The following is a 20,487-nucleotide window of genomic DNA, read 5'->3' on the forward strand; positions in this document are numbered from 1 at the left end:
GGATTCCACAGGTTATAAGCTCAGTCCTGTAAGACTCCTCTCCCCCCACCTCCAGATGCCAGTCCTAAACCCAGGTTATCACCTGTGCTTCTGATGGGCCGGATACAAATTTGAGATTCCAGCAGCACCCTTCTTGGACTTCATACAGAACAACATGAAGGAATTACTGTAATTATAGGCAGAAGAAGCTGTTGATTGCTACCACTTATTGAATGCTTACTATGAACTAGGACCGAAGCCAGAACTTAACATCACAAATGCTAATTTATAAGCATAGACTTTAATGTTTACAACAACATTCCAAGATAGTTATTATTATTCCTATTTTGCAGAAGAAAAAAAAATGAGGTTAGAGATCTTAATCTCCCCACAGTCACATAGCAACAGTAGATGATAGCAACATCTACTATATTTTATTAGGTATCTTTTGAGGCTTAGAAACATTTCTGGAGAAAGGCTTATTTAAAGGGAATGATTATTTCTAAATGGAGGTGTCACTTAGAAAAGTGCCTGTCAAGGTAGCCTTAGAGCTGAGTCTTCTTTTAAAAGAAGAGTAGACTTTCCCTCAATCTCATGGGTAGAGAAGGCATTTTAGGCACAGAGAAAAGATTGACCAAAATTCCAGAGTCAAAGAAGTAGAGGTCATGTTCAGGGAATTCTGCTGATTTGGCATGGCTGAACAGAAGAGCAGAGGGTGAACAAAGAGAAAGATACAGCCTTTGAGTTTGGGTGGGCAGGATATTAGAAGAGTGCATTACTCACCCCGGGAAAAAGTAATTGGAAGGTCTAGCCATTCTAAGCTTTTTCAAAGTCGACAGCTAAATCAGCTTGCATAACAGCACACAGACCTACCCACCTGCTTAGTTTCTAATGCAATTTACTGAAAAGTTGTGTCTTCCTACACACTTCTTTATAACTAATTTGACCTATACCAGATAGCAGTTTTACAGCAGCTGTAGTCAACATGAAAAGCTCTTTTTTCATGATAATTTTCTATTCTCTTTCTGGTCTACTGAGTTTCTAAGCAAAATTTTTCTTGTTCCTTTGTTCCCTCTCACAGGCTTGCGAAAGTTGTGCTCATCTCATTGTGAGCTAGAGAAGAGTGTGTGGGCTGCCAAAGGCAAACACAGTGAAGGTGAGTTATGAGGGTGGAGTTTCAGGTGCTCTCACCAACTTTGCTCTTCAGTATAATGGTGTAGCAACTGCAGAGTCTTTGTGTGGAGTGAAAGTTTAACACTAATGTGCAGGATCACATTCATGTGATTAATGATCAATGTGACACTTTAGCTTATCATGCAGTTTGCAAAGCACATTTGCACCTGTAATTTACTTAGTTTTATCCCAAGCTGCTGGTGACATTGCATTTACTTATAAATGTCTTATGCAAGATCTTACATACAAAAACATTTGTACCACTTGTTTTGAAGAAATGTATTCCCATTATAAAGTAGTATCTTGGTAGTAAGTATTAATAAATTGATCAGCTAAAGGCCACTGCACAAACCATTTGATATACACTGAATTATAACTTGTTTTTTTAAAGCTTTTTTAAAGTTTCTTTATTTTGAGAGAAAGAGTGAGAGAATCCCAGCAGGCTCCACACTGCCAGTGCAGAGCTCAATGTGGGGTTCTAACTCACAAACTGTGAGATCATGACCTGAGCCGAAACCAAAGGTTGGACGCTTAACCAACTGAGCCACCCAGGTGCCCCAACATTTACTTACTTATAATTTTAACATAAGATGTTTAATGTAGATTTTATATGGTTAATTTTTATATATAGGCAGTCCTTGAATTATTGTGGTTTAACTTACAATTTTCCATTTCACGATTGTGCAAAAGTGGTAAGAATTTAGGAGAATCTGTACTTTGAATTTTGATCTTTTCCAGGCCAGTGATATGTAAACCATACTCCTTCATGATGCTGGGCAGTAGAAGCCACAGCTCCCAACCAGCCAGCCACACGATCACGAGGGCAAACAACCAATGTACTTAGAATCATCCTGTACCCATACAACCCATTCTGTTTTTCACTTTCAGGAGAGTATTCAGTAAATTACATGAGATCATCAAAACTTTATTATAAAATAGGCTTTGTGTAGATGACTTCACCCAACTCTAAGTGTTCTGAGCACATTTAAGGTAGGGTAGGCTAAGCTATGATGTTCAGTAGGTTAGATGTACTACATGCATTTTTGACTAAAGATATTTTCAACTTATGATGGGTTTATTGGGACATAACCCAATGAACATATCTACATAAAACAACAAACTGCTCTAAAAACCTTAAAAGTTAAAAGTTAACAATAAACCAACACATAATAGGTAAAAGCAGAAAAATGCAAACTATATTTAGCAATCAACTTTTTTCCTGAGATCCAATCATAAAGAGAAAGAACAAGGCTATTAGTTAACCAACTGATTGGTTACTGATTTTGAAGTTAATTAAATTGTTGTGGTTAGAAAATAGATCACCCAGAAAGTAGATAATCAAACAAGAAAATATGAAAACAGAGAGACAAACATTGGTAATACTTGTTACTCTTTTTTTAATTCATTTTTTTCTTAAAAAAATTTTTTGATGTTTATTTATTTTTGAGATTCAGAGAGACAGAGTATGGGGCGGGGGGGGGGGAGAGGGGGAGAGAGAGAGGGAGACACAGAATCTGAAGCAGGCTTCAGGCTCTGGGCTGTCAGCACAGAGCCCAGCACAGGGCTCAAACTTATGAACCGTGAGGTCATGACCTGAGCCAAAGTCGGACACTTAACTGTCTGAGCCACCCAGGCACCTCTAGAGAACTCTTAATGGGAGAATTTACTCTGACCCAAGATATCCCACTGCCTCAACACCATATGGAGATGGGTATATTGAGCTACCATAGCCTAGTGCTATTAACCTTTCAAATTGTATAACTCACTTTCCTTGTCTTGATTCCAGGCTTTACAGAAATCTTTGCATTAGAATCAATTTGCCAGTGTGTGTGTTTTGGGTAATGTTTGCTGAATATATGCCATAATTTCCAGTATCCAAAGCAATACTATTTTCCATGACATAACAATAATTTTATTAGTATTGTATTGGTATCATTTTACTCCAGGGTTTGTACCCTTTGCAACATCTCCCTATTCCTCTATCTCCATGACCTGGTAACCATCATTCTACTTGGTTTGTAAGAGTTCAACTTTTTTAGATTCCACACGTAAGTAGGAACTTACAATAATGTCTTTCTCTGACTCATTTCACTTAGCCCTCACAGTGTCACAAGGGGCAGGGTTTTCTTTTTTTTTCCCCATTTGAATAATTTCCACTGTGTGTGTGTGTGTGTGTGTGTGTGTGTGTGTGTGTGTGTGTTTATCCATTGACAGACAACTTAGGTTGTTTCCATGTCTTGGCTATTGTGAATAATCTTTCAATGAACATACAGGGTGCAGATATTTCTTTGATGTCCTGTTTTCATTGCCTTTTTTTTTCATTTCTTTGGATATATACCCAGCAGAAGAGTAGCTAGATCATATGGTAGTTTGATTTTTAATTTTTTGAGGAAGCTCCACACTATTTTCATAGTGGCTGTGTCCATTTACATTTCCACCGACAGTTCACAAGGACTCCCTTTACTCCACAGCCTTCCCAGCATTTATTGATTCTTGTCTTTTTGATAATAGCCATTCTAATGGCTATGAGGTGATATCTCATTGTGGTTTCAACTTGCATTTCCTTAATTAGTGATGATGAGCATCTTTTCATGCCCTCGGCCATTTGTGTGTCTTCTTTAGAAAATGTCTATTCAAGTCCTTTATCCAGTTTTTAATCAATTTTTTTTTTGCTTTTGAGTTGTAGGAATTTCTTATACATATTGAAAACTGCAAACTCTTTATAGATAGTTTGAAAATATTCCCTTCACTTCTGTTGGTTTCCTTTTTTTGCTGATTGTTTCTTGGCTGTACAGGCGCTTTTTGGCTTGATTTAGTCATATTTATTTTTGCTATTGTTGCTGGCACTTTTTGTGATTTTTTTTGTCATATCCAAAAAACTGTTGTCAAGACCAAAGTCAAGGAGCATCATCTTCATGTTTTCTTCTAGTAGTTTTATACTTGTGGATCTTCCATTTACATCTTTAATCCATTTTGAGTCAATTTTTGTGAGTGGTGTAAAAAAGGGGTCCAATTTTCCCTATTCTACATGTGATTATCCAGTTTTCCCAACACTGTATTGGTATTATTAATATAACCTGAAAACTTGTTTTCCATGACTCCACCTTTGAAAGATGTTCTGCATCCTTCTGTCAAAATCAGATTTCTGAGACTATAACGAAAAATCAATTTCTTACTACATGTAAGTAAAGACCACCTTAGGATGCCTCTCAGCTATCAGTACACTAGCTTTTCTCTGATATAAAGTTTGTTTATATGTTTAGTATGTTTAGTACTTCACATCACTCACAATTTTGCCCCTAAATAGCTTTCTTGTATTAAGTAACACACACAGGAAATTATCTGAAGTTTCCACATACCCCCCAAAAAGGCAGGGTACGAAGCTGGCAAGGGTAATGGTGAATTAATGAAGAACCACATGACTAAAAACAGGCTTTTGGATAATGTCAAGCGACAATTAGAGTATTAGCAGAAACTGGTATTTATCAAGTTATTCTATGTGCCAAGGACCGTGTTAAACTCTGTGTGGGTCGACTCCTCTTGGCAACTCTATGAAGCCAGGGTTATAATCAACTACAGATCAGGCGAGGATCAGACATGTGGAGTAACTTGTCTGTGGTCTAGCTACTTCTTCCTTCACACAGGGGCCTGAACTAGGACTTGAACCAGGTCTGTCTCCTAACAAGACAGAGCCCTTGACCCTTTCCAGACATTGTTGTAATCCTACAAATATGTGACACACAAAATCTCCAACTATGGAAATTAGAATTAGATGTGTTTCTGGAAAAGGAATATTGTTAGTTTTGTCTTCAAACCTGTGTAAGAGATGGTATTCTTACATCATAAGTTACCAAAATCCTATGTTTGGATAAATACATGACTAAAGAGGAGAAGTATAATTTACAAGGCAACTCTAAGTGGACTTTTGAAAAATTCCACAATTCCACAGTTCTTATTTTTATCACAAGTGAGTAATTTGTCACATTTAAACTCACCGGTGATGTTAGATGATATGCCCTTTCTATCCTAGTAAATGCAAATTTCATAGAGAGTTTCCATTTGTCATCAACAAATTGACATCCTGGGTCCAACCTGGTTTTTTTTTGTTTGTTTTTTTGCTTTTGTTTTTTGTTATTGTTGTTGTTGTTGTTGTTGTTGTTGTTATCAAGGCCTAGGCTTCCCAGGCCTACCTGCTCTGGAACTAGGTGACCACAAACCAGACTTATCAGAGAACACCCCTTGTCTCCTTTCCGAAGGAGAGGAAACAATCCTCCCTACTCATTTTTGTATATTCCTTAGTGTCAAGTCAGGGTATTTACTAGTTTGTTTTTTCTTGGGAGTGAGAGGCAAGTTTTGTCACATATAGCTTGTTTTGTTTCAAATTACCTTATTTAGGTATGATTGACATGAAAAAGCTGCATTTAATTAATGTACACAACTTGATGAATTTGGAAATAAGTATCCACCTGTGAAATCATCACCACCATCAATGCCATAAACATATCCACCACTTCCAAAATTATCCTTCTGCCCCCTTTATTTTTTTTCTTTTTTGCAGCAAGTAGAATGGTGGTTACCAGGGGCTGGAGGGAGGGGAAAATGAAAAAGTGCTAGTCAAAATGTACAAAACTTCAATTATGCAAGTTGATTAGATTCTGGAGATGTATTTATGGTCAGGTTAATAATACTGTCTTGTACACTTAAAATTTTGCTAACAAGATAGATTTTATGTTATGTGCCTTTGTTGATATCAAGAGACTTTGTTACAAATCCATTGTTCCTGTTAGTCTATCCAAACTCCTTATAGTCAGTCTCCTTGATAGTTCTATATCTACATAGGGTTTGTTAACTCATCCTGTGATTCTGTCTTCAAAATATTTGCATATCTCAACTGCTTATCGCCTTCACTGGTACCACTGTGGTCTGAAATCCCATCACCGCCCCCACCGGAAAATTGAAATACCTTCTAACCAGTGTCCACTTTAGTCTTTCCTCCCTCTTCCACCTCTCACACATCTCTTCTTGACAGAGTAGCTAGGACAATTACTTTACAACCTAAATCAGATAATACCACTCCCGTTTTCAAAAACCTCCAAAAGCTTTTATGTCATCCAGACCTTACTTAAATTTTTTTTTTCAACGTTTATTCATTTTTGGGACAGAGAGAGACAGAGCATGAACGGGGGAGGGGCAGAGAGAGAGGGAGACACAGAATCAGAAACAGGCTCCAGGCTCCGAGCCATCAGCCCAGAGCCCGACGCGGGGCTCGAACTCACGGACCGCGAGATCGTGACCTGGCTGAAGTCGGACGCTTAACCGACTGCGCCACCCAGGCGCCCCCAGACCTTACTTAAAATGAGCTGCCATGCCCAGTTACCACCCCTGCTTTCAGTTCCTACTGATGATCTCATAGGGCACAGGGCCCCCCTGTGGTTCCCCTCACCTCTGGGCTGTGGCATTGTTGTGGCTTCTGTCTGGAATACTATTGCCCCTGATGTGTGCATGGCTTATTACTGCTACACCTCTTTCAGGACTTTGCTCAAACATCATTTCCTCAGCACGATGCTGAGTGTCCCTTCCCTGGCCATCATACTTAAAATTGCATTCTTCTCTCCCACCCCAAGGCACTTATTTTTCTTCACAGGACTTATCTGATATGCTGTCTTTTGTTATTTTCATAATATCTCTTCTTCAATCAGATTGTACACTACATAGGAGAAGAAATTTTCCTTTCTTTTTTCTGTTTTGATCACTATCATCAGTGCCTAGAATAGTGCCTGATTAAATGGTAGGTTCTCAAAAATATTGTTGATGAAATGAACTACACAGTAATCTATCTTTAAAAGAGTGGTATTGGTAAAAGTTTATTTAGTACTATATTAATTTATCTGGAGTGGATTTTAACATTAATATGAGATCCTTAGATAACAATCTCTGCTTTTCTTATATGTGTCCTGAAGGTCATCATTAGCCAAGCCCTGACGTGTGTGTGTGTGTGTGTGTGTGTAATTTCCCTAGTGTAAAGCAGAGCACTGCCTCCCACATTAAAGACTGATAGTCTTCCTGTCTTAAAGCCAAATTACTTACTGTAGGGAGATTCACATGATTCTTCTGGCATGAAGGTCCAGATGTTCCCCTTAATTTATTGAAGGCTTTCCTCTTAACACAGCTCTTATTCTCCTGGACATGGTAGATTATTAAATATCATAGGAATATAATTAAATTCCATTTTCTTAGGAAATTCTGTTTTACATTAATTCCAAATTATTGATGCAGAATATAATTTAATCTTCAGTTACAGCCCCAAAATTGTTGCTCCTATTTGCCATTTTATTCCTAAATAACATTCTAGAAAAGCCCAATCTTAGCACCTACCCATTCTATTCTGCAAAGAAAAAGCAAAAGCCAGCAGATCTGTAAAAAAATATGTGCGGTGGAGTGACCTTCCTTTATTAGGATGGGTGTTCATTCACTCATTCATCATAGCATTGTAGTAGATCTCCTTTGCAACAGACCTGAACTAGGTGAGAAAGTACATGAGGAAAACTGAAAAGAACATTAGATTCAGAATTAGGAGAACCAAGTCAGACTGGAGCATATAATAGCAGTGTGACCTGAGCAAATAATCATATTTTTAATGAAGAAAATGCAGGTACTAATACACATTTCACAAGCTTAGATTTTGTATGAGTACTGAAAGAATTATTACGTTGTAAAATAATTTGTAAAATGCTGTATGAATATAAGCATTTTCATTATCATGTTATAATAAAAATCGTATTTTTATATAAAATTAAATATCATACATCATTTCATAACGTAGTAAAAAAGGAAGTATATAAGAAAAGAAGAGGTTGAGAGAAAGGGAATGTGAATGCAAGGGACCTCTTCTCAACTTAAAAAATTCAAGAGGAGAAGAATATATAAATGTTAATAATCAAAAACAACATCTGCCTGTCCATCAAAAGATAGAAATGTAGTTTGCGGGTCCACAGTCAAAAGTTTAATTTCAATGTGGCAAATTCCATAAGGCCTTATCAGCAGAGTAGCATTTGAGCAACGTCTTGTAATGGAAGTAGCTCACTGGCAGGTCATTTGTCCCTGATTATAAGATGGCTTAGTTGGTGATTATTGTACTAATACAGCATGGCGGTCAACTACATGAGCCTTAGAGTCAGATTTTTTTTTCCAAATCTTAGTTATGCATTTCCCTATCTAGCTGAAGGATTTTGAGTATATTACTTACTCCCTCTGTTCCTCAATTTCCTCATTAATAAATTTGAGATAATAGTACTGACCTCATAAGGCTAGTATGAGAATTAAGATAAGTGCTTCGCATACTAAGTTCACACTAAATGTTAATTGCTGTTATTCTACTTGTTAATGCTATTATTATTGTAAGTGAGGCAGCACATAAAATTCCTGTTGCCAGAAATGGATTTTCAGGAAAGAGTGCAAAGAAATGAGGTGACCCCTTGATCATCTTGGTATAAGTGAGAGTAGCAAGTTGGCCTCCTCTTTGCTTTTTTTTTTAATGGCTATTTATTTATTTATTTATTTTTGAGAGAGAGAGAGAGAGAGAGAGTGCGAGCAAGCGGGAGAGGGTCAGAGAGAGAGAGAGAGAAAGAGAATCCCAAGCAGGCTCTGCACTGTCTGTCACACAGAGCCCAACCTGGGGCTCAAACTCATGAACCATGAGATCATGACCTGAGCTAAAATCATGAGTTGGAGCTTAACCGAATGAGCCACCCAGATGCCCCTTCCTCTCTTTGTTTTTGTCTACTTCTGTATATTAGTGTCTCTACCTTACAAAGCTCATATTGTCCACGGCCCCTTGCTGCAGTCCCATCTGGTGCTCAAAGATTTTGGCTATTTGTCTCTGTAGGACTCCAGAATTCAGGAATCAGGGAACATAAGTCATAAGTTAAATAAGTGATAAACCGATACAAGTCATATTAGTAATGATTTAATGTTTTTTTTCTCCATTTTTAACAAGAGATGTTCAGTAAATATCTTAAGAAGCAAAAAATAAACACTTTATCTGGGTATTCTAGTCACCTCCCAAACCAAAAATTATGCCTTATAAATACACACCAATCATCATCATCATCAAGCCATTTAACAGTGTTATTATTTTTAATTTATAACTCACTGTCACTTATTACTGGTTTTAATCCTGACAGTTTTACAAGTTAAATAAGTATTATTTTTTTAATTTATATGTAATTTTTGTGTCCTTTTAATAAATTCTAGGCAGGTCTATGAGTATGTTATTTGAAAAAAAAAAAAAGCCAGGTATAGACGATCACAGCTTCCTGTGGTATTCAGATGATGAGCAGTCCATGTAGTTATCAGTCTATAGAAATCTCAGCATTTTATATTATTTCCAATCTTATTATCCATCAGTCCATAAACATCCATTTCACATGGCCAGAGTCTGCTCTTTTTCTAGTCCTCATCCTTTTCCTTTCCAGAATCTGAGTTTTTCTAGCTCTCTGCTCTTGCTCCCAGCACCACTCTGAAAGGCTTTGTAGCAAGCTGCTGGAACGAGGTCCACATGAAGCTTGGAACGTCCTAAAAATCTTTCAGAGTCTAGGAAGGACAAAGGGATGAGTTAGGAAGGCAGTCCACAATATCCCAACGGGAATGGTAAATGGAACCTTAACCTCCTGAAAAGTGTGACGAGTTAGTGAATTAGAGAGGAGGCATTGACTATTCAGTTCCACTTGACCTTTGACAAGTGTAACAAAGTATTAGTTAAATTAATACTAGGTAAGCCTGATAAAAGGACCTCAAGGCCAGATTTGTCCCTTGTTTATAAACCTGAAACCTCTGCTTTATAAGCTTCAGAAGTTTAAGAAGGGAGGGGGCGCCTGGGTCGCTCAGTCAATTAAGCGTCTGACTTCTGCTCAGGTCATAACTTCACAGTTCACAAGTTCGAGCCCCACATCGGGCGGTATGCTGACAGCTCAGACCCTGGATTCTAGATTCTGGATTCTGTGTCTCCCCCTCTGTCTGTCCTTCCACTTCTCTCTGCCCCTCCCCCCCTCTCTGCCTCTCCCCAGCTTGGGCTCTGTCTCTCTGTCTCAAAAATAAATCAACATTAAAAAAAAAAAAGAAGTTTGAGAAGGTACAAGATAAATGAAGCATAGTCCTGCTAATATTGACTGTCCTTCATCAAGTGACTGATGAGTTACGCCATAGTCTGTCTCTTAATTCTGTTTTACTAACGGCCTATCATGTCCATTTATGGCAGGGATGGGAGTAGAAAGGGTGAATAAAGAATGAGGTGATCTCCTGCTCTTCACAATGAGTGACCTATCGTCCAAATATTTATTCTATTTGGGCTCACCATAGTTTCTGGTTTGTCAGACAGTCCTTACTTGTAACTGTTGTCCATCCAATGTAATCATAGTGACCCCTTTCATACTCAAAAGTATCCGAGTTAGGGAAATAATTTTCTGATGACATTAGTGCTGGTTAACACAAATGTCATAGCTATTGACAGACCAAAATTGCATGGGTGCAGAAAGACAAGTAAATAATTGCTAAGTACTATATGAGATAAAACTGTTATAGTGTCCAGACTCAGAGCCAGATAGGCTGACTCTAGTCAGAACTCTACACAATGCAGGCTGTTTTAAAGTTTTACGTTAAACATAAGATACCTATCTTACAGATATCAGAACTAAATCTAAGGGAAACAAAATATACTCAGGCACATCCCTTAGGAAGTAACAGAGCATAAATTTTAACTGAGATCTTCTGAGGTCAAGGCTGCATACTTTCCTAAGTGTCTCCTTGTTTGGAAACCAAATACTAAGAATTACGCTAAACATAACAGTCATTACACTAAAGGTACAATTTGGTGATGCATCTCTTAAGAGAAGTAGAAAATGAGAATAAGACTAATCGTTAGGGACGTGACTAACTGGCACAAAAGAATCAGAACAATTCATGATTCTATATAATTAAGTTCTCAATTATTTAGTAAGGATGAACAAGTTCAGAAGAGACTTCATGTGGGCTGGTCTATTCAGGGAAGAGGTGCCATTGGGCCTGGGAGAACTTGGATGATGAACAGCAAGAAGAGAACATTCCCCAAAGAGGAAACAAAGGGCTGTTTTCGTGAGGCAGATCAAGCACTACATTCTGACCCAAACAGAGTTTGTTCTGGGAAATCCAGAGAAATCTGATGGATAAAATAGGTCGGGCCAGATAATGAGAATGTCTTTAGTGTTTAATTTTGTTTTACCCATGCATATACATAACTTTACATAAATGCGTACATGTGGTTATTCACACGCTTTTGGATGTATAGTTGTTTTCCTTTTTCTCTCTTTTGGCTTCCTTCTCAGCCTCTCTTCTTCCGTCCAGTTGTATTAACCTACCTACCCATATTAACAACCCAGCATATAGCTTTCTCTATATTTTCTCCCTGTCCAACTAATCAGATAGATACCCTACTAGGATAAATCATAATCTGCCATATTGGTGGGTATGAGTTTTGTTTCCAGTGTTTTGCTACCAAGACCAATGGTACAATAAACAACCCTGACATATGGGTCATTATTTATGGCTGCTTTATTTGAATGGGATAGACTTCTAAGAGATGGGTTATTGGTTAAAATAGGCTCTAATGCTTCACAATTCCAAAGCAATGTATGAAAGAATGCTTTTCCCAACATCCCTATAAAAATAGATACCATGGCTCCTTTCCATTTTTGCTAATGTGAAGAGCTTAAAAATATACCTCGCTATTTTAACTTCTATTTCCCTGACTACCAGAGAATTTTTTTGTTTTAAATTATGATTTTTTTTAGATTAGAATCTTACAATGTGGTCTGTAAATACTCTGCATTTTAAATTTTTTTTTAATGTTTATTTATTGAGAGAGGGAGAGAGAGACAGAAAGCGAGCAGCGGGGAGGGGCAGAAAGAGGAGACACAGAATCAAGAGTAGGCTCCAGGCTCTGGGCTGACAGAACAGAGCCCACACGGGCTCGAACCCACAAACCACGAGATCATGACCTGAGCTGAAGTCGGACACTTAACTGACTGAGCCACCCAGGCACCCCGATACTTTGCATTATTTTTTTTCTGTCTTGCTTTACTTTTCCTTCATTTTTTTCTTTTTATCAACCAGGGTTCAATCAGCAAAGCAGAATGAGAAATACTTTAAGTATTATGGAATAAGGATTTATTATAGGAGTGAGAACTTACCCAACTGTAGGAGTTTTGTGGAGAATAGTCCAAAAAGGGATGTTAGAGAATCAGAGAAAAGCAACTAGCCAGTTCTTTTGAACACTTGCTGTGGCAAACAAACCAGAGTTTGCCAGGGAATCTAGAGTGGGTCCGTGACGGAGCATTGGTGGAGCAGCCTATGGAAAGACTATCACCTCTGCATCTGCTGGTGGCATGGTATTTCCATAGAGCAAAAAAGAGCTGGACATGGTACTGGGAAAAATAGGGACCTTCTAGAATCTGTCTGCTCCTGTGTCATTGTCTCATTGTTTGCAAGCACAGTGACCTTCAGAGGAAGTGGCTGCTGCTTTCCTTTAAGTTTACTAGGCTTGCACAGATTTCTTTTTGATCAGCTTCAGCCTGGAACCATATTGGGAAGGCAATTCTGGAGAACGCGGTTGTAGTTTAGTGAAGTTGACACAAAAGGAACATAACAAAGCACAGGACCAATTTTTGTGAATGTCCACAAAATACAAAGATAAGTGTTATAAGTGTGATCTTATAAACTTCTGTTAAATGAAGTTCATTGTAGTAAGTCAATCTAGATCTTTAGTTGTTTACTTTGGTCTATTATATTAAATTTTTTGAGAAATATTTATTGTCTTCCATTACATTTGCAATTTTATCAATTTGTCCATCTAATTTTTTTGCTTTTATATTAATGACTGTACAGTTTGGTGCATAAGGTATAGGACTTATATCTTCTTTATAAATTATACCTTTAGGGGCGCCTGGGTGGCGCAGTCGGTTAAGTGTCCGACTGCAGCCAGGTCACGATCTCGCGGTCCGGGAGTTCGAGCCCGGCGTCAGGCTCTGGGCTGATGGCTCAGAGCCTGGAGCCTGTTTCTGATTCTGTGTCTCCCTCTCTCTCTGCCCCTCCCCCGTTCATGCTCTGTCTCTCTCTGTCCCAAAAATAAATAAACGTTGAAAAAAAAAATTTTAAATTATACCTTTAGCTTTATGTAATGTGCCTCTTTAACATTTTATTCCGTATAATGTGAAATTCCATCTTGACTGATAATATTGCTAGACTTGCTTACTTTTTTATTTGCATTTACCTGAAATCATTTTGACCACCACTTTATTAGTTTCCATTAAATATATATATATTTTATTTATTTATTTATTTATTTATTTATTTATTTATTTGCACAGAGAGCTTATCTTGATTTTAATCCAATTTAAGTCATTGTCTTTTAGTGGACTCTTTTTAGAGTCCTTATATTTGGAATATTGGCCGACATGCTTGATTTTATTCATTTCATCTTATTTTAAATGTATAATTTGTCTTCACTGTTGAGTACACATTTTCCTTTTCCTTATTTTTCCTGGTTTGATCAAGGTGCAATATATTTCATTTGTTTTCTCCTTGGAAAGTTCATTGTTCTTTCCCCATTCATTAAATATTATTTTTTATTTTCCTTGTTCTCATAATCAAATGAGTTAAACAAAGTTATTTTTCTATTAATATTCATGTTTTCATTTGCCTCTTGTTTGATCCCCTCCCCAATAAAAGAAGGTCTTAAGACTATATTAAACTTTTATTTTTCCTCTCTAATTCTCCTTTCCTTAGATTTCTGTAACATTCTTATTTAGCCCAACTACCTGGATTTGTTGAAATTAATAATCAGAATTTATTCTATAGTGTTTTCTTTTTAATAGCTTTTTGTAGTTCTTATGTTCAGTATCCCTGGAGTATGTATTATTATCCACTTGAATTTAATTAGGTAAATAAAGATTAGATACAATTATATTTTACTCTTATTTTATCTTGAGGTCCCTTTTCTAATTCATTTTTTAAAGTAGAATCCTTAAGTATTTATTCAAATAGACTCTGTAAGTTATACATTCCTCAAATTATTGAAGATTTTCAAGTGTCTTCCTGTACTTGAGAATAATTATATCTTGTGTAGGTATGTGATTTTGAGATGAAGTCATTTATATCATCAACCTGAAGAAGCTATTCTAACTTCCAGCATTGCATATGAAAAAGTATAATATCAGTCTCTTTTCTGTTTTCCTTAATCAATATTTCACTGATTCCTAGGTGACAAAACCTTATTTGAAGATTGGAAAATATAGTCATGATAGTTAAAAGGCACCGGAAGAAAATTCTTGTTTTTATTGTGTAAAATGTGTTGCTATAGTGTTTTTTTTCTCTTGTTCCCCCCCTCCCCCACAAAGTGTTCAACCACTCTTTTACAATAAAACGCCACAACCAGGGGAGACTTGGAACTTCAAACGTTTAGAGCTTATATAACCATTTGCTATCTATTCTTAAAGAAATTACAAAGAGGGGAGCCTGGGTGGCTCAGTCGGTTGAGCATCTGACTTTGGCTCAGGTCTGATCTCGCGGTCAGTGGGTTCGAACCCAGCGTCGGGCTCTGAGCTGTCAGCACGGAGCCTGGAGCCTGTTTCAGATTCTGTGTCTCCCTCTCTCTGACCCTCCCCCGTTCATGCTGTCTCTCCTTGTCTCAAAAATAAATAAACGTTAGAAAAAAATTAAAAAAAAAAGAAATTACAAAGATGTACTGTTTTTCCGGTACAAAGCTTACAAAGACTAAAAAATATATATATATCCTGGCTGAATTTGGCACATAGATTCCAGTATATATTTGTTAAATGTACTAAAAATAAAATAGGTAGTTTTATTCTAATATTTGTAGAAATTATAGGAAGGGAGGAAGAAGAACTTTATTTGATATAAAGTATGATTTACTAAATATTTTTCAAGGTAATATGATGTGATCATCTACCCAGTAATGCTAACATAAATTATTTAGATTAATGAATACAAGGGCTATAATTGACACATTGTTAATACATAAATGTTTTCAAGTTGCCAATATTTATTTTTTAAGTAAATTCAATGCTGTCACATTAAATAATTAATTCAGTAACATTTTCATCCTATTAGTTTTATTTTTTTGCAAACTGTCTCTTCATCATATCATTATTTTAGACCCCACTCAAGTTCATATTGCCACAAGGTTTCTATTTGTAGATTTCAATTAGTGAAGATTTTCTGTACTATTTCTACTATTTTCCTTTGGAGAGGAAAGAGGAATAATCCTAGTCAAACCAGCCACAAGGATTATATTTCTGAAGTCATAGCATGTGAAATTCTCTTCCAACTGAATAGAATCCTAGAATACGAGGGGCAGAAGAGACCTTAGAGAGCATCAAATCCATCAACCTTATCATAGATGGGACACCTTGAACCAAGAAGGCTAAGTGATTTGTACACTGTTAGATGGCATGCTAGTTTACACATCAGGACAAGACTCCCAAAGCAATGCCTTCCCTTCCACATTTCTCTGCTACGTCAGAAAGGGGACCTTCATGCCAAGTGCTGATTTTCTGTTTTCAATTTTAAATCTGTGCTACTATTGGATTAAAATGGCATAACCACATTTTCTGCCCAGACTATTTTCTTCAATTATTTTAATGTTTATTTGTTTTTGAGAGAGAGACAGAGACAGAGACAGAGACAGAGTGCAAGCAGGGGAGGGGCAGAAAGAGAGGGAGATACAGAATCCAAAACAGGCTCCAGGCTCTGAGCTGTCAGTACAGAGCCCAACATGGGGCCCAAACCCACTATCCATGAGATCATGACCTGAGCCGAAGTTGGGTGTCCAACTGACCTAGCCACCCTGGTGTCACCTGCCCAGACTATTTTTAAATACTGTTGTCATTTTGTATTTTTTGCACTTATTTTTCTAACATAAGTCATATGCATTTGGTGGTTAAGGTGGCTGCTTAACTTACTATCCAAAACAGGACACGTTTTAAAGTTTGAGGCCATTGATAATTACACTGTGACAAAAAGCAACCCAGAACGTAATGTCACTCTAGGGATAAATGGAGAATAAAGGTAAAATATCAATAAGCAAAATGAAAAAAAAATAATTACTTCACCCCCTATCTTCTTTATGTAGACTCTGCTTTGTTTTGAGTTTTATTATCATAGATCTGTGCATATAATTTTTTTGCAAAAATTGACCTCGCACTGCAATATTCTTTGGCAATTTGTTATTTTTTTCAAATTTTTTAATGCTTATTTATTTTTGAGAAAGAGAGAGAGAGACACAGAGAGAGAGAGACAGAGCATGAGTGGGGGAGGGGCAGAGAGAGGGAGACAGAATCCAAAGCAGGCTCCAGACTCCGAGCTGTCAGCACAGAGCCTGATGCAGGGCTCAAACTCACAAACTCGGAGATCATGACCTGAGCTGAAGTCGGATGCTTAACCAACTGAGCCACCTAGGTGCCTCTGTAGTTTGTTATTAATAAGTGACATATTGAGGTGCCTGAGTGGCTCAGCTCGTTGAGCTTTCAATTCTTGATTTTGGCTCAAGTTGTGATCCCAGTGTCATGGGATCAAGTCCCACATCAGGCTCTGCGCTGGTTGTGGAGCCTGCTTAAGATTTTCTCTCTGCCCCTCCCCCCATACAACAAAAAAACACAAAAAACAATAAATCAGGAAACTTTTTCAGTAAATAAATATTCATGCACACTATCTCTTTAAAGGATTTCTTAATATTGCATTGTTAATGTCTTTGGGGGAATGTCAAGCCAGCAGATACATTCTTTGCTCCTGCTGGACTGCTTATGTTAAAATAGAGATCACAGAGTATTCACAACCAGTCACTCCAGCCTCCCAGGGCCACAAATACATTTTCTCTGAAAAGAAAATAGGTAACTACAGAAGCTACTTTCATTTCCACCTCCTGCTGGCAAACACCCCAACAACCAGTATAGGACAGGCGTAAGTCAGCAGAAGCATCAAGCTATCAGAATAGACACTAGCCATAGACTAGCACTTCCACATCCAGAACTTCAGCTGAGTTTTCATGGAAAACTTGCTGTTTTCAAAAGCATGGAAATTCACCAAAATGTGGTAGAGTGGTCCAGATGACCAGAGTATCAGTTTAAGAAGTTATGAAGATGAACAGATGTAGAAAATAAATCAATAGTTATTATAATCCTAGATTTTCTAAACAAAGCAAAATTAGTCTTTATGAAATTATCTGCCTGGAGTAAATAAAATCACAGAGCAATATAAAGCCATAGTCTTACATGCTAATTTTGAAAGGCAATTAATACACTGGACTGATATTTGAATATCTTATTATTAGACTCTTAGCAAACAAGAGAAAAGTTTGTGCCTACTTTCAAAAGCATGCATATATAATGCACAATACAAACATGGTAAAATGCCATGAAATGACGTTAGTCATATTCTATAGGAATTATAGGAGATTAAATTCACATCTAACTTGCTTTATAGTGGGTGGATGTGAAAAAAGGAAGGCTTCATCGTGGAAATGGCATTGCTTTGGGGACTTAAAGGAGAGTAGGGGTTGAGAAAACTTGAATAGGATGGGAGTTTTAGGATGAGCATTTCAAATCCAGAAAACAGCAGCAGCAAAAGAAGAGAGGCCTATGAGGAAGAAAACCATTGGAGGAACAAAACGGAGTGTAAGAGAATCTTAGAAACAAGATTAGAGAGTGTTGAGGGCAGATCATGGGGCTTCTTGAATAGTAGAACAATAAACATGGTCTCTATTCTATATGCATCCTGAGTGACGATAAGTTTTCCACAGAGACGTAATATTATAAAATGTTTATTCCACCATCAACTACTTTTTTCCATGCATCTTAATGCTGTCTTCTTAAGCAAATCATTTTGTGTCCCTGTCTTTTCAAAATACTACGTGATAATGGGGTGCCTGGGTGGCTCAGTCAGTTAAGCATCCTACTCTTGATTTCAGTTCTGGTAATGATCTCATGTGCCGGAGTCCAGCTCCAGCAGGTCCAGGGGTTCCTGAAGCATAAACGGCATCGGTGAAAAAGTGAAAAAAAATAAAATAAAACAAAAATAAAAATGGACACAGACAACAGCAGTGCGTTGATCTGGCCGATTTATTGTAGCAAATGTGGCATTATATCTGCTAGTGATTTCCTTGGCATCTATGTTTTTCTAACATTACCTAATTTTAAAAATGTTTCTATGTGTAATCAACCTTTAAGAAATAACGTGGCGATTTTCTTGTAATGTTCCCTCATACCCTTTGATTATTGATTAATTTCTTACATTACTCCATTATGCATCTGCATTTATCTATAATCTATAAAGCATTTGCTTTGCTGTTTTCATGAAAGATCATCTATCTCTCAACACCTCAAGTGGAACAGTTATAGGGACATGACCTCTTAACCACATGAGGCCAGAAGAACAATGTGTTTGCCTCAATCCGAGGTGCCAGGAAGGGTCTGGAAGGGCCTTAGAAACCCATGCCTCACACATTCTCAGAGAGACAATGCACCTAGGAACTAATGAACCATTCTGTACCTTAACCCACTAGGTTCAATCATCATCATCTGGAATGCCTCCGAGGGGCCAGGCGGGCCTAGCGGTTGAAGTCACCTGTGCCCAGAGATACACTCCTTAGTTGCCAGAGTGAGGCTTTCAAATCCATGTTTCTCCTTTGTCGGCCTCTTTGCTGGCAAACGCATGAGGCTATCCTTCCTGTAAGTAGGGGAGTCTCCATAGGGGATGGCAAGGGCTAAATGTAAGGCCGCACAATTTCTTGCGGAACCTTATTTTCTTTCCTAATGGTTCTTTTCCCAGGGGGCCTGTCGAGGGCGGTTCCCCAACAGACAATACCCAGGTACTTTTATTAAGGCCAAATTACCTAGAAGCGGGAGTACAAGAAGCTTCTCTGTCCGTGGGCCGCCTTGCAGTCACCAATCCGTCCACAGCCCGGGCCCTGCCACTCAGGCTGGGATAGCTCGGCTTCCAGCACTCATGGTTCGTGGGATTTGAGCCCGGTGTGGGGCTCTGTGCAGACAGCATGGAGCCTGCTTGGAATTCTCTTTCTCAACGTCTGTCTCTGACTCTCCCCCAATAGTGCTCACTCTCTCACTCTCTCTCAAAAAAATAAACATTAAAAAAAGTAAAAACAACAACAAAATACTGTGTGATAAGAGCACCTCAGGCTGGGTTCGGATTAGGTGGAAGCTGCTGATTTTCCTCCATTGCTTTCTCTTAGGCACTTACATCCCTTAGGACCTGTCATTCCTGAATGCATCTCTGAGCATCTAGCCTGGCTGTCAGAAGGACTCACCTGTTCTTTTACTGTCACGTGTGGTCAGCTACACTAGGCTTTGGGGGAAACAACCGTTAAATTGTACTCCACCCTTCACGTATCACAGCACTGGGTTTTCTGAAGAGCTTGTTTGTGCTTCTAATAGAGTATGGATAGCAACTCGCACCAAGAAAGTAGTTCATATATTAAATATAAATATATATAAGCATAAAATATATAAATGATTTTAATATAATTCCCCTTGGTTTTGCATAAGGAAGAAGACAGCTACTCAAGCCACTAAAGCAGCATTTTTCTTGAAGTCATTTTAAAATTTCAAATTAATTGCTTTCATTTCTTATTCATTAGTAAGTATTCATTCAGCTTGTGTGAAAGGAACTATACTGGTCTCTGAAGAAACAGTCAACATTCAGTCCACTCTCAGGGAGATCAGAGTCTCTCTATAATAATGTCTCTGGGGGAGCTCTCCCCTTCTGTCTTCCTTACTCTTCTCAAATAAACCCATTACCAATGTGACTTGGTTATTTCATTTTGCCTTTTATTTTGTTTAAATGCTTATTTATTTTGAGAGAGAGAGAAAAAGAGCACATGCATGTAGGGGAGGGGCAGAGAGAGAGGTAGAGAGAGAATCCCAAGCAGGCTCTGCACTGTCAGCACAGAGTTGAATGTGGGGCCTCTATGTCATGAACCATGAGATCATGACCTGAGCTGAAACCAAAAGTCAGACACTTAACCAAATGAGCCACCCAGTCGCTCATCATTTTGCCTTTTAATACCTTAAATAATTGGGTTTTCTATAGAGGGAATGACTGGAAAGAGAATTGCTTTATTTCAGTTACCATTTAGATAATGAGAGCAGAATTGGCAACCCAATTTCAATTAAGTCATTTATTCAAGACCCAAAGAGGTAATGACAGAAGTCTCACATTTCCTGTGATAGAGCACAAAACAGGGAAGCTAATGATTGGCTGAGCTGAGTGTTC

The 20,487-nt window shown here is 37.9% G+C and overlaps 1 protein-coding gene across 1 annotated transcript in view; it reads left to right on the top strand.

Moving 5' to 3' along the window:
* The window catches only part of ANO3 (anoctamin 3), a 413,517-nt gene that overhangs the window by 125,979 nt on the left and 267,051 nt on the right, over positions 1-20,487 (top strand). Inside the window, exon 2 of the mRNA XM_047071708.1 lies at positions 1,061-1,135. Within this exon, the coding sequence (XP_046927664.1) occupies positions 1,061-1,135 (75 nt within the window). The remainder of the gene's footprint in view (positions 1-1,060; positions 1,136-20,487) is intronic.

Source organism: Lynx rufus, unplaced genomic scaffold (assembly GCF_022079265.1).
Source record: "Lynx rufus isolate CCGP_SWC_20201006 ecotype Redwood Valley unplaced genomic scaffold, mLynRuf1.p SCAF_9, whole genome shotgun sequence".
Classification (NCBI taxonomy): domain Eukaryota; kingdom Metazoa; phylum Chordata; class Mammalia; order Carnivora; family Felidae; genus Lynx; species Lynx rufus.